Below are 14,143 nucleotides of genomic sequence, written 5' to 3' on the forward strand. Positions count from 1 at the left end.
CAGCGGGAATGAGGATCAGTACCTCCAAATCTGAGGCCATGGTTCTCAGCCGGAAAAGGGTGGAGTGCCCACTCCGGGTCGGGGATGAGTTCCTGCCCCAAGTGGAGGAGTTCAAGTATCTCGGGGTCTTGTTCGCGAGTGATGGGAGAAGGGAGCCGGAGATCGACAGACGGATTGGGACTGTAGCTGCAGTAATGCAGACGCTGCACCGGTCCGTCGTGGTGAAGAGGGAGCTGAGTGTAAAAGCGAAGCTCTCAATTTACCGGTCGATCTACGTCCCTACCCTCACCTATGGCCACGAGCTGTGGGTAGTGACCGAAAGAACGAGATCGCGGATACAAGCGGCAGAAATGAGCTTCCTCCGAAGGGTGGCTGGCCTCTCCCTTAGAGATAGGGTGAGAAGTTCGGCCATCCGGGAGGGGCTCAGAGTAGAGCAGCTGCTGCTCCACATCGAAAGGAGCCAGCTGAGGTGGTTCGGGCATCTGACAAGGATGCCCCCTGGGCGCCTCCTGGGTGAGGTGTTCCAGGCATGTCCCACCGGGAGGAGGCCCCAGGGCAGACCCAGGACACGCTGGAGAGATTATATCTCTCGGCTGGCCTGGGAACGCCTTGGTATTCCCCCGGATAAGCTGGAGGAGGTGGCTGGGGAGAGGGTGGTCTGGGCCTCTTTGCTTAGGCTGTTGCCCCCGCGACCCGGCCTCGGATAAAGTGGATGAAGATGGATGGATGGGTCTACATTGACCTTCTGTGTTGTAAGTTACAATGATTGCACAGCCATTAAGGATCAAATCAGCTTCTAAAAATTTTTCTGTTATTTCTCCATCTGCTGGCTTCTTACTGTCTTTGCGGCTCGGGACCAGCACTCCTGCTGTTGGACAGAAAGACATCAACTCAGTGATAAGTATTTTGGTTTTCCAATATATTAGCAACTGTCAGTGACATTTATATTAATCAGGCTGAACTTTAATCATACTTTAGATCAGCCTGTTTTACTTATTGTTTTATTTGTGCTTTGGTTTGGGGAAGTTGTTTCTTCACTGATCTTTTCCTGTCTTCTGTTATTAGACTTGAGATATGACTGCACTATGCTGTTGCTATTGACTCCAGTTAATTCTACAAGACATGCTGTGTAAGTAAACAAACAACAACAGTTTGGTCTGCATTTCTTGAAAGATCACATCCCCCAAACTTAGTTTAGAGGGTCTACACTGTATATAGTGAAGTCTGCAAGTTTTCTAACAGAAAAATTTGTTTTGTGCCCAAATCATTTTGCACATCATTAGAATGGAAATTATTGGCCATGTTTGCATAGCCCTTTTTAAAATGATGCTTTCATGACATTATTGTGTGTCGGGTGGTGGTCAGGGCTATCCAGACTAACAAGTGGGACATTGAATGTCACCTCTCCGGTGGGGAGGGAGCCTGAGATTGTCTAAATTGAGGTCTGTTCTATAAATGCAGAAAAAATGTTTTAAGAAAGCAATTCAGCAGTTCATGTTCCAAAAAATATGATTGTTTGCTTGCAGGACAACAGGAGAGATGAGTCCTCCGTCACAGATGGTGTGGTCAGTGAAGATGGTCGCCTGCAGGTTCAAGCTCGTTGCATCTCCAACCCACATCCACTGCCACTGTACTTAAGGGAAATTAAAGACTTTCTTCAGCACCTACATTTGGGTCACCTCGATCCATGATAGTCATTCAGGCAGTAATGCCTGGACTGGAAACAAGCCATCCTTAAAATATTACAACATTCCAGCTCCTGCGTTGGGATGAAAAACAAATGTGTTGTTTAAATTAGAGATTGCACATGTGACAGAACTACAAATATGTTATTTTGATTATATAAGTAATGTAAGTACAAAACAAACTTGTGGTAGGCCTAAACTTATTTTCAGAATAATTACATCTGAGACTTTGTTTCATTGTAAGATTATAACAGTGATGGCAATATAATTGTTTGTTGTTCATGAGAATAGTGTCCAGTATGTTGGCTGTTATACTTTGTTGTGTTTGAAAATAAAAGTTGGGCTGATTTTAACATCATTACAGAAAGTGTTAGTATGTTATTTTTAATCATATTCAGGTTACCACAAATTGATTTTTCATTTAGTTGAACTTGAAATGTTTGTCAGTAGGTAAACAATTAGTATTGTACAGTCAGAAATATCAAGTTATTCTTAATACTGCAGACTTGCAATGTATAAGTTGTCCTAACAGTCATCTTACGTAACCTTTACTTAGTTTTTTTTGAGGCAACGAGTTTGCATAGTTTTTTTGAGTTCTTTGAACTAATTAGATTTTACAGTATAGCTCAATGCCAAATTTTCTTGTTTCTTTTTTTTGTTTGTTTGTGATTATTGTCTGGCTAGATATACACATATGATTTGATCAAGTCACGTACAATTACTGGGACCCTTTCAGCCTGCTTGTGTATCAGCATAGGGAAGCCAGCTTGTTTTGGAAAGACTTTGATGATTTCCCTGTTGATTCCTATTTAAGATCAATATCCTCTCACCTCCCCCTCTTCTTTTTACACTCAATGTCACTTACCCATTATATTGTATATTGTATAGCTTTCTTGTTATATGTAAAATTGTATTTATTTAAATTTTTACTCTTTAATTATTTTACTTGCATTTTTAATCACTTTTATATTTAAATATATTTAAATGTTCATTTGCTATTTATCTAGGGATTGAGAGTAACGCAATTTCTATTCTCTGTATGTCCTGTACATGTGGCAGAATCGACAAATAAAGTTGACTTTGACTTTGACTTCAGTTCTTTTAGATTTTAGGGTTAACCAATGACAGCCGAAAGCTGCAGGAGTCCCAGCCTTCTACTTTTTCTACTTTGCAAAAAAGAGATGTACGGCTGATGATAAGATCTTGACTTAATTTAGTGATAAATATAACTCCACATTATCTTGGCCTTGTGCACAAGCTGCCATGGGCCTACCACAGGCAACTAGCCCCAGCAGAGCTGTATGACATAGAGACATTTTAAAGCTTAAATTATTCTGTATGCAGATATTTCATACTGTATTTTCTATGTGAAGAAAGCAAAGCAGTTCTTAATAAGATGCCTTGAGGGTCTCTTCTGTTTTCAAAGTCAAGGTTGTGATGCGAGGAGTCACTTTTTAAATATTCTTGCAGCATTTTCATACATTGCTTAATAATTCAATCAAAATGATGAGGGATGTGGCAGTGTAATATACAAAACTAGGTCTAATCATATTCTGAATTTTGTAAGCTGCCTGAAGCGAATCATTCAACATCATCATACTACATGTGCCGCAATCATTAAAGACTTGTAGATATACTGCATGCATGTATGTTAGATTATCCACTGATTTGTGTGATTTTTCAGAAAATCGTAGTTACATGGACACACTGTGGAACAACGGGCGTAAAAATAAATTTCCATTCTAACTAATTTTTGAAAAAAAAATTTCTTCATCATTATGAGAGCAAAGTCAAAATAAACGGGCCCATTACCTGAAAGAAATAAAGTGAAAAAAGTCTGAAAACTATGTCACTCACAGGATAATTTTGCTGTTGCTCTAGCAGGTTCTCTTCGGACTGTGTGGAGCATCACAATGCTGAAACTTTGAAGAAGCTGAGCAAAAAACAACCACAACCTGGTTGAATAAAATTTTCAGTTGACTCTTTTTTTTTGATAAGAATTGTACCCTTCCAACATCTATAATAAATAGAGAAAATCTTTCTTTTTTTTTTTCTCAAATGATAGCGTAAAACTTAGACTTCAGATCTAGAAAAATTGGATAGAAAGTAATTGTCCTCTATATTTAAAAGCACCACACAATAACAACATCTAAGAAATAAGAACTTTTATTCATAATATATTCATACTTGTACACAAGTAAAATAAAATGCATATCTATGGTTCCATTGCAATCTCCATGAACAAACTGATAGCATTGTTGTTGTTTTTTTGGTAAATGCTATCCATTATCCTTTCTGTCATGAAAATATAACTAAAATCAGGGGAGGCAAAACATTTTTTTTTTATAAACATAAAAAACCAAAACATTACCCAACAAATGCATGACTTTGAATAAATAATGGGGAGAGATTGTTTATCTTCATGAAACAGACCAAACATTCTTTGTGTGCTTTCTGTCTCTGATTTCCTGTACGAGTGTTCTTATTCTTATGTTTTTTCGTCTTTTTTTTTTTTCGTCTTCCAGTGGTCTGTCTAAGCAGTAAAAGCTTTTGAGAGGGAAAGGGAGGAGTCTCCAAAGTGTAGCTTAGACACAGTACAGTTGAGTACATAGAGAACAAACAATTTTGGGCACCAATTCATTATTTACATTAGATCTGTAGTGTTCTGTAAAGGCATCCATTTTGTTAAATGTACTCTAACGTCTTCATTATTGTTTTTCCTCAGCAATGTTGGGTCAAAGTGACTCCTCTCCTTTTAGTCACTGCCAGCCTTAGATGCCACTGCATCTTCTGTATCATTGTCATGAGCATCAACATTCTTGAGTCCAGTGTTCTGAGGGAAAGCGGGAGTCCTAAGACATGGCTAGAGATATCCAGGTCATGGGAATGAAGAGAAAGTGCAGCACTTGCAAATTAGAACCCCGACCTTTGATGCAGTGGGTGTCTGATTTTGGCTTTTTGGAACACTTCTTTTTCTTTTTGTTTGATGCTGTGGATGATTCCAGGTTGTCTATAAGGTCAGGGTTTAAGTTTTCCAAAGACCTTTCCAGGGTGTTCGACAAGGTTCCTAGTGGTCCATCATTCTGCTTGTTTTGGGTCTCATTTTTTGTTCTTTCTGGATCCTTATATTTAGTTTTGGACATGTTCTCCTTTTCCTTAAGGGGGTTGTTAGTGATTTGGCGACTCTTTCCAGACAGGATAGAGGACTTGTCATTATCTCCAAGGCAACACCTGGGGATGGTGTCCCCCACAGGGCTTTCAGTGGAAAGGAATTTTCCAGACTGTGGCTTGGAGCTAAAGAGATTGGTCTGGATTTGAGGTGTTTCCACACATCCCTCCAAATCTTGGCTTTTCAGTCGTTTAAGGTCCTTTCCCGCCAGGAACTCGGGGACATTGCACTCCAACTCAGAGCTGGAACCTTTGAAACGTTTGAACCAGTCCCACAAGCTTCTGGCCCGACAATCACAAATCCACTGATTCCCATTTAAACGCAAATACTGGAGAGAAACCAGTGGGTCCATGGTCTCCCCTGTCAAGACGGTAAGATTGTTGAAGAACAAGAACAAGGATTTCAGCTTACCGAGGTCACTAAAAGCCCTGGGTTGGACATAAATAACCCGGTTTTGGTGTAGCAGCAGCCGGTCCAGATTGATTAACCCTCGAAACATGTTGTCTGTTACTATCTTGATCTTGTTATTGTGCAGGTGGAGATAGGTGAGGTTACCAAGATCCAGAAAAGTGTCATCATGCAGGGTTAGAATGTTATTGTCCTGCAGATAAAGGTACTGTAGAGAGAACATTCCTCGGAAAACCCCAACAGGGAGCTCTGACAGGCCACACCTGTGCAGGTGAAGGGTATGCAGCTTAGTTAAGCCCCGGAAGGCTGTTGGGCTGATGGTGCGGAGGTTGCTGTTGTCTCCAATGTCCAGTTCCTCCAGTTTTTCTAAGCCATAAAAGGCTCCAGCCTCAATGTAGCTGATGTTGTTGGAGTACAGCCAGAGAACAGTAAGATTATGGCAAGAACTGAAACTGGTGGACCGTACCACCGTCAGCTTGTTGCTCTGGAGAAATATTCGTTGGCTCCGTGCTGGGATCTCAGTAGGGATGGAAAACAGTCCTTGTTGTTGGCAAGCCACAGTGGGCCTGGGTTCTCTGTAGCACACACACTTGGCAGGGCAGCTGTCAGTCTGAGGCACAAGGTTCAGCCACATCACCAGAAAAAGGAGTCGCCCCCCTAAGGAGACAGAAAATCATCAGTAGATTAGTAATTAACGTAGGCAGAAAGATTTACTAAAATAGGTAAAAACAAATGTCTCCAGGTCAGGTTGTAACATACAAAAACCCTTGAATCAATAAGTAGATTTCAATCACACAGCAAATGTAGAAACAAGCCTGATGCAGAGCAATGAAAATTGTGGCTGAAACAGTTGTGAAGTTTCTACTTGATAATGTTGTGTTTTGTGACAGGATGTTACTGTATAAGCAAAATAAGACTCCACCAGTTAATGTGACAGTGCACACCAGCAAATTACAAAACAGACAAATTCCAAAATATTTAATTGCATGAAGTATAATATTCAGCACATTACTACAGAATACCTAATCCTCTTCGTAACAGAGATTCAGCATGAAATTCAACAGTCATGTTATTTGGATCTGGGGACACATTGCTTCCCTGATGACTCTGATGACTTAAAGACCTAAGCAGCTGAAGAAGTCTCATTTAAAACTGAGTGGGTGTGTTTTGTATGGAATTAGCTTGCTCTAATAGGGGGGGACACAACTAAAGATGTTTTGATCGTCTAGAAACTGACATTTAATGTGAAGATTGCAAAGAAGCTTTCATGCCAGGGATTGATGCCAAGGGCCATTGTGGAAATGGGCTACAGGACATATTATATGACACACCACGAGGTTTGTAAAAATCCATGTTTAAAGTAATGCATATTCATGACGCCACTGTTAGCATGAACTTGTTAAACACGACAATGACTGAAGTGGGCTCAATCATGTAAACAATGACTTTTGACATTATTTTGTTGTAGGAACAGCTGAGGTAAAAATAAAGTATCTATTGGGGCTGATATATCTTCACGTAGCGATAAAGGTGTCAAAGTGTCAGAGCATGTCTAGTATCATCATGTAATGGCAGGTACTCCTTTAAATCTCTGAATCCTCTTCAGCTCCTGTTCTTACTGAGGATTTCCAATCTCTGCTCTCATGCACATGTGAGGAATCCCAGGTTTGCAGGCATGACAGGTAGTGAGCCTCTGGAAAATGCATGAGCCTTAGTCAGCCCTCCCTCCAGCCTCACTCTCCCTCTTCTCATTCCCTTGCAATGTGTTGTGGTGCAGCTCATCTCTGGACCTTGTTAAACGGAGCTCTGGTGTGGCCTGACAGCAGCCCTCTGCTGCACTTTCCTTGCAATCTCCCTGCTCAGCCGTCAGACTGCCACCGGAAAGCTGTCAAGGCTTTCCACTCTTTCTGCATCGCAGCACTTTTCCTTCAGCACTGCCTAACAATAGCAATATTTTATCGCACGGCACGCTTCGTGTATCTCCTATGCCGTCTTCATTTTTTTCCCTCTCTCTGCTGTCTATTCATTAACAGGCTATTTCCACCCACGCATTGCATGTCAAAGCCTGGGCTCCTCAGCTCTCTGCATAATGTCTTGTCTTTGTTAGCATCTGTTGAAAGATAGCATATGCCACACAATGTCATGAACTCCAAAATGCATCTTCACTGGATCAGACCAATTACACTATAACCAGAAATCTGACAGTCATAGCATCCTGGCAGTTTTGTATTATGTTACACTTTCATAATCAAGTATTTGATGTCATAGTGTCAGACCTTTCACCTTTCACTCTACAGAGAGTCATACACAATAATCTGAAACGTTACATAAAAAAGTATGCTTTGGAGCTGTCCTGATGTTGTTGTTGAGTTCAAGTTGTGGAGTTGTTGACACAAAATACAACAAGGTTATGGTGAAAAATCCATTCCTTATCAGCTTCTGCCAGCTTTGGTTTCAACTCTTAATCTTCTACTATCTCTTTTGTCAAAACATGGCTCAGAGCACAGCTTTCCCGCTTTCATACCCTGCCAGTAGCCTCTTTTCTAAGAGCTATATTATTGCACAATAGCAACCTTCTAGTCTGTTTAGGCGCGGACAAACTTCTTTGTTTTCTCTTGAGAGACACCCGAGTCAAGTACATCATTTCACCTTCTCTCTCTCCAAGACCAGCACCTCTATTTACATTTTCATTATTGGGGTGATCCATGTATTCTACAAAAACTAGTCTTGCAGTGTCTGTTTCACTGGCTGCTATTCTGTAGGTGAAAGTATCACTTTATTCACCCATCTTTTTGAATGGCAGTCTTTAAAACCTGGACTGAAACGTACTAAGAAATGCAAAAAATATGTCAAGCTTTTTATTGTTTGAATTTCAGGATTGTGATAAAAGAAAAAACAAATCAATATTCTGAGAAAGTAAATCGTGAAAACAGTCAGTGTTGTAGATAAACAATATCAGCAGCCAACTCCCATCCAAAAATACTGGTATCAGTACCCTAGTAGTAGCTAGAGGATACAATACTGGAATGCAAAAACAGAGAGTTGTCAGCAAGAGAGGTATGAGTGGGTGCAGACTGCTTTGTTTACTTATTGTATGAGTGAGAAGTCACTTAGCCAGTCTTCTCACTCATTTTCATGTGCCTCTGGCATGTTTGGAGTTGGTGCTCCTTTGTCTTAAAATACAACATACATTTAAATGCTCTGGACCTTCCAAGGAACACAGAGGGCATACTGGGACAGCAAATTCAGAGTGCTTCAGATTCATCACGGTGGCTTTGCTTTGAAGGGCTGGGGATTGGGCGGGGACAGCTAACATGACAGTCTTATCCCCTTGGCCCAGAGTGAAAGTGATGTCTCTGTCAAAGATGAATCACAGTAGTTCTCCAGAGGGACCTCCTGGCCTCCTTCTGAAATTATACATTATTGTGTTTTGAAAGGTAAGAGAAGAAGAGAAGAAGAACTGCATATGAGAGCAATGGTCCCTGACTGAAAGGTCATGTATTCTCCATGAATCCCTCTTTGTATGCATATTTTTCTTATATCAATGTGAAGAGAAACTGTGGATGATACTACTAGACCTCTTTCCTAAAAATTATAGTAGGGTTATGTTCACATAAAATAAACTGCTTCCATAATCAAATAACTGATGTCATTAGAGTGGGATTAGAGTCAGAGGTTTCACCATTTACTCTGCAAAATGTACGCTGCTGATTTAAGAGTTTATATTATTGAATGCAGATTTTTTTCACGGATACATTTTCCCAATTAAATTCTCACTTCCAAATACATTGACAATGTTTGACAAACACGTTCTTGCTTTCGTACTGTATCTCTGTCTTAAGCCACATGGTAAAAATGATGAAGAAGCTTTAAAGATGTGGTTAATGTTGTGAAAGGGTGTATATATTAACCTGAACCATGATATTTTCCTAAATCTAACCAAGTAGTTTTGATGTCTGTGCCTAGTAAAACCCTGATCTGGGAGAAAGTTCAGCATTTTTACTGATGCCGCCACCATCCCCTTTTCTTCTGAATACAGAATTTGTCTGTCTTTATAATGGGAACCGCTACCTTTCTGGCAGAAAGTCATACTGCTGCAGGGAGAAAATATGTTACCCTTAAAAGGTAACTGAAAATGCAGTTTTGCTGTATGGAAACATATTTTTTAGGATACCGGGTTGATATGACAGTTGCATGAAGTCCAATTTTAGCAAAGCCTATGCAACTAGAAATGACAATCTGAGCTATAGAGTAATATAGGGCAATAACTTGAGGCACTGCCTACTCACAAATCACAAACAGAAAACTGTTATGAAAAGTGAAAACATAGATATGAAACTATATTGTACCACTAAGAAAACATTCCAAATTCATTATTTCTTTTTTAAAGACAAAACTACTTTGATGCTGTTTATGCGTTTATTTGTTTTCCCTCTGTCATTTAAAGTGTATCTTGACTTTTGGAACTCTACTGTATCAACTTTTTGTGTAAGTGTTATGACACCACGTCTTTCTGTGTTAATTTATCCTCAGGGGTTGACTATTTTTGCTCTGTGTTCCCTTCCTTCTGGTATTAATTACAAAGCAATATGACAGCTCTGTCTACTAAATTTCTTTCTTAAATACATTTGTTTGAGATTTATCATAAATGTTTGTAATCAACATATCTTTGTCCTTTATTTTATTGCCTTCCTCTTGTTATTCTTTTTTTCCAGGCAGCAAATCATTTATTTATGATTCGATAGACGCTATAACCATCTTAATCTTCTAACATGGCTAAAGCTGTGAAAGATTTTATTGTAACACAAATCATTATGATTTCCTGATAGCTGATACTGTTGTCATTGGCCCTTTCATATTCACATTCAATTTATTGCCATTTACCCCAGTGTATCATGGAATAAGTGGTTTCTGTTTTAATCTATTATTATTATTATTATTATTATTATTATTATTATTATTATTATTATTATTATTATCACTATTAACTATTTTACATAAATAACGTAACTTGACATGATTTGATAGTTTAAACCAATGTACAGCACACTGGTATGAATGTGAAGAACCTGAACAAACGTTTATATGAAGAAACTAATTACATTTCTCTCTGTAAAGCTTCTCTTTTTGTCTGTTTAAACTTTGGATACATTCTAAAACTTTCATTGCTGTAGAGATTTTTACAAAATAATGCTTTAGGAAAAGCAAGAATTACAGGGTAGCCTATAGTCCCTCGGTCATGACAGAACCGGAGGATATTCCATTTAAGTTTGCTTTGAACCTTTTTTCCTTCACAAGCCTGTGAAAAGTTTTATTAAGGAGAAGAAATGGTCTTCACTTTCAAGAGCTTCACGGAATTGCAGAGGAATTGGTTGGAAGGGCATATTCATATGGAAAAAAGTTATGATCTGAAGTCCACATTGACCTTTTTAATGCTACTATAATCACTCTGTCACTGAAAGTATAGTTTTCAAAAGAGACACTTTTCATCTGTTACTCGATTTTCATTGGTGTTAGTCTTACTTGTAAGTCAAGTTCTTCACTTATATATTCCAAAAGTTTTTTTTTTTCACATAACCTGCAGTAAATAGTATAACATTTGCTTTTAAAGTTTTGTAAAAGGCAATTTAGTATTTATTATTGAAAAAGTTTTCTTTCTTTCTGCATCCGGATGTGGACCTGTTTCAATTTCAACCAATCTCCCAGAAGAATGTCCACAAAAACTCAAAACAAATACACAAAGACAGATTTGTGCTTGTCCTTACAATATTGATGAACCAGATGCTATAATCTTAAATAAAGATGCACACATCAGATCAAACAGGTTATTTAGGGCACTATGGACCAGAGACTTCAGCTGGAGTCTCTCAGCTAACCATAGTGTTGCTGGGGCACCAGTGGCAGCTTTAGCAACCAGATGAGCACACAATTAGAAGACGAACATGGGGACAGATGAGGTCCTGTTTGACACACATCTGACACAGCACTTGCCCAAACAGATGGCTCATGAATAACTGAAGGAACCGGAGGTCGGCAGGCAGAGGAAAAAACTGAGCCAGCCAATGGTGTGTGTATGTAAAAAGGTGGGCCTGCATAGATTTGCATGCATATGCATTTACATACATTCTTTTATTGCCTGGAGAAATTTAAAATAAATGGCAATGCATCATGCACTGAATACTTCTGACTAAACCTAACTGTGGTAGACAAATAGGTGGTCATGTCAAACCACTGAGAAATGGCAGCAGTAACAAAAGGCAGTGGGCTGGCAAGATCCTGACAGTTAGAGACTGAGCTTGCAATCAGAGGGCCGTCGGATCGAATCCCTGCTTGACTGGCAAGCAAGTGGAAGGGAAAGTGGAGGTGAAGAGTTCTCCCTTTCAACAACTGCCATCAAATTACCATCGACCCTTCAATGATGCACTGACCTCATAGCTGCTCAAATTGTCACTCAACAGGATATCATTCGAGACTGTGTTAGGCTCAACATTTGCAAACTGTTAGCGCTGTATACCGCTGTGGAAGTAAATTGATAAATAAAAATACTCAACTAAAAATGTGCACACGTACTATAACAATAAATATTTTCAAGCATTTCTTTTTTACCTCTATTTTTATTTAATGCTTTTTTGTACTTCAAATGCCAAGAACATTTTACATATAACAAAACTATAAAATCAGCTTATGCAACAAAATGTAATACTATAAGAGGGCATGACTTAATGTTTCCTTGAGAGCCATAAAAACATTATTCAGTTCTTTTTAAGCAGTGCTGTGTTCAATTGCAGATAAATACTGAATAGTCAATGACATGTTCAATTGGTGGCATGTCCCCTAGTATATGATGGATAATTCTTGCATCAGTGATTGTGCAACTCTACAGTGCTTCTGCAACTATCAGTCAGTTTATCTACTAAATGGTACTGCCTTTTCTTCCAAGTTGCATTAATGATAGCTAAGATAGAGTTAGATATGCTTGAATGCCACTAAAATGAAATATTTGTGAAGTGGTGGCAAAGTGCCATTGGATTAAGGGGCAGAAATGGCATATTCCTCACAACTCTATTGTATGTTGGCAGCAAACCAAGTGGCCTTCAGTGCTTCTACAACTCACTATGAAATGTTCCATCGAAGGCGTTAGGAGTCAAGTCTACCCGTGAGGTTTTGCAGAATGGCTCAAATTCAGCTTTATACCCACCCCCACATGTCACAGACATGGACAATTTTCTTGTGTGAAACCATGCAAAATGCGTAATTCAAGTAATGTTAACTGAAAATAATGCTAGCAGTGTGCGTGTTTGTGTGTGTGTGGTGGGGTTGGCTTTGGGGGACTCAAGGAGTTCAGATGCACTCCTTGAGCCACAGAAGACCAAAAATTCAGAATGGCCTACCTTAGGGTTTGTGCCATGCAGACTGCCAGTAGTGCAGTTTTTTGCTTAACAGAGTGTATGAGGCTTTACCTTATCTGCACATAGCTGGAAAGAAAATAAATGAGGGTAGCAGCTACAGTACATGCCCCATGTGCCTAGATGTTGTTTTGCTCTGAGCTAGACTTTAGCGCAGGTGTTAACAACATTTACAATGCATTCTTTTTGGGGGGTTTAAACAGAGCAGACATGAAGGACCTGAGAGGATTAATGTGAAAATCCTTTCTGCAATGAAATTCAAAACAATGGTTAAACAACAGTTTAGAGCCAAACTAATAAAACAATGAGTGCAGTGTTTGTTTAATTGCATTTGTCAGTAATTTTTAATATTTTTTTATCATTAATGGGTGTTAGGTTAGGCTACTCTTAAATGCATCTAATCATGAATGGATGGATGGATGTTTCCTAAGGTTTGCCACTATGATTTAGAAAGTACTTTGCATGGTCCAAACTGTGTTTGTTTTGATTTTTGTATTTAATTGTTTGCAATGTAACCAGTTCTATTTATTGAGTCATAGATGTTTCACATTAAATAAGTTATGTTGTTTCCAGAGTGTCTATTGTGGACGCACATCATGTTGAATGCAATAAAATATTTACCACTCCAAAAAAACAAGTCATGGTCCTGCATGTGTAAGTTGATGGAGACTGCTACAATCACATTTAATGTATTGCCGTGGCATGAAAATAACGTATCACTAGTAATATTGTTCTCAATTATTTGAAAAGGATAACAGCCCATGCAAACGAAAGCTTCAGATAATGACACCATCACACATTAAGTGTTAAAAACAAAAAGTTTCTGCTCTGCTCTGAAAGTGTCAAAGCAGTGACAGCCCCCACAGGCGACCCTGTATATTGCTGCATCTAAAGATGATGAAACACAGTTTGGTCGAGCTGAGAACATGCGGTAATAAGTGGTTGCACAGCTTGATGTCATTGTAGCCTGTCTTTGCTGTGGGCAAATTTGAGCTTTCAAAGAATAGTATACTGTGTTTAGCAGGGCTGGAAGTAAAGTGGGTGCAAACATTAACCACTCAACATTTTTCTGATGGCTTCATTACTACAAAATTCCTATGTTTGGCAGATGCCCTCTTATACAAGCAATGATTGTGCTTGTTGAAGAGAAACAAGCTCTAGATAAATTGTTGCATTTGTGTGAGTTACAATTGGGGGGAAATGCACCAAACAAGCGCTTAATCTTTGCCCAGTCTAGACAAAACAAACATCATTCTGTGAGTAATCCATGTAGTTGTTTGGGAGAATTGCTTTGAAGAAATGAGTAGCTGTAGGGAAAACTAGCAAGGAATTCAGAATTCCTACCACCTTGTTGTTTTTGTTCTTGAGACAGGCGCTCAACTTAACCTTGCAAAACCCTTGCATCAATGATCGAAAAATTGCAAGCATATACATTAGTCACTCTGAGGTAATTCATTGGTGGGTGTACAGCAGAG

At 39.1% G+C, this 14,143-nt stretch overlaps 1 protein-coding gene across 1 annotated transcript in view; it reads right to left on the reverse strand.

The window, feature by feature from the left end:
- Window positions 1-3,835: 3,835 nt before the first annotated feature.
- rtn4r (reticulon 4 receptor) overlaps window positions 3,836-14,143 on the reverse strand; it is a 48,835-nt gene continuing 38,527 nt past the window's right edge. Inside the window, exon 2 of the mRNA XM_085295264.1 lies at window positions 3,836-5,919. Coding sequence (XP_085151390.1) covers window positions 4,538-5,919 — 1,382 coding nt within the window. The 3' untranslated portion in view covers window positions 3,836-4,537. The remainder of the gene's footprint in view (window positions 5,920-14,143) is intronic.

Source organism: Mchenga conophoros, linkage group LG12, assembly GCF_057382185.1.
Source record: "Mchenga conophoros isolate Kocher_MC1m ecotype Shallow Benthic linkage group LG12, M_conophoros_male_GT1.1, whole genome shotgun sequence".
Taxonomy (NCBI): Eukaryota; Metazoa; Chordata; class Actinopteri; order Cichliformes; family Cichlidae; genus Mchenga; species Mchenga conophoros.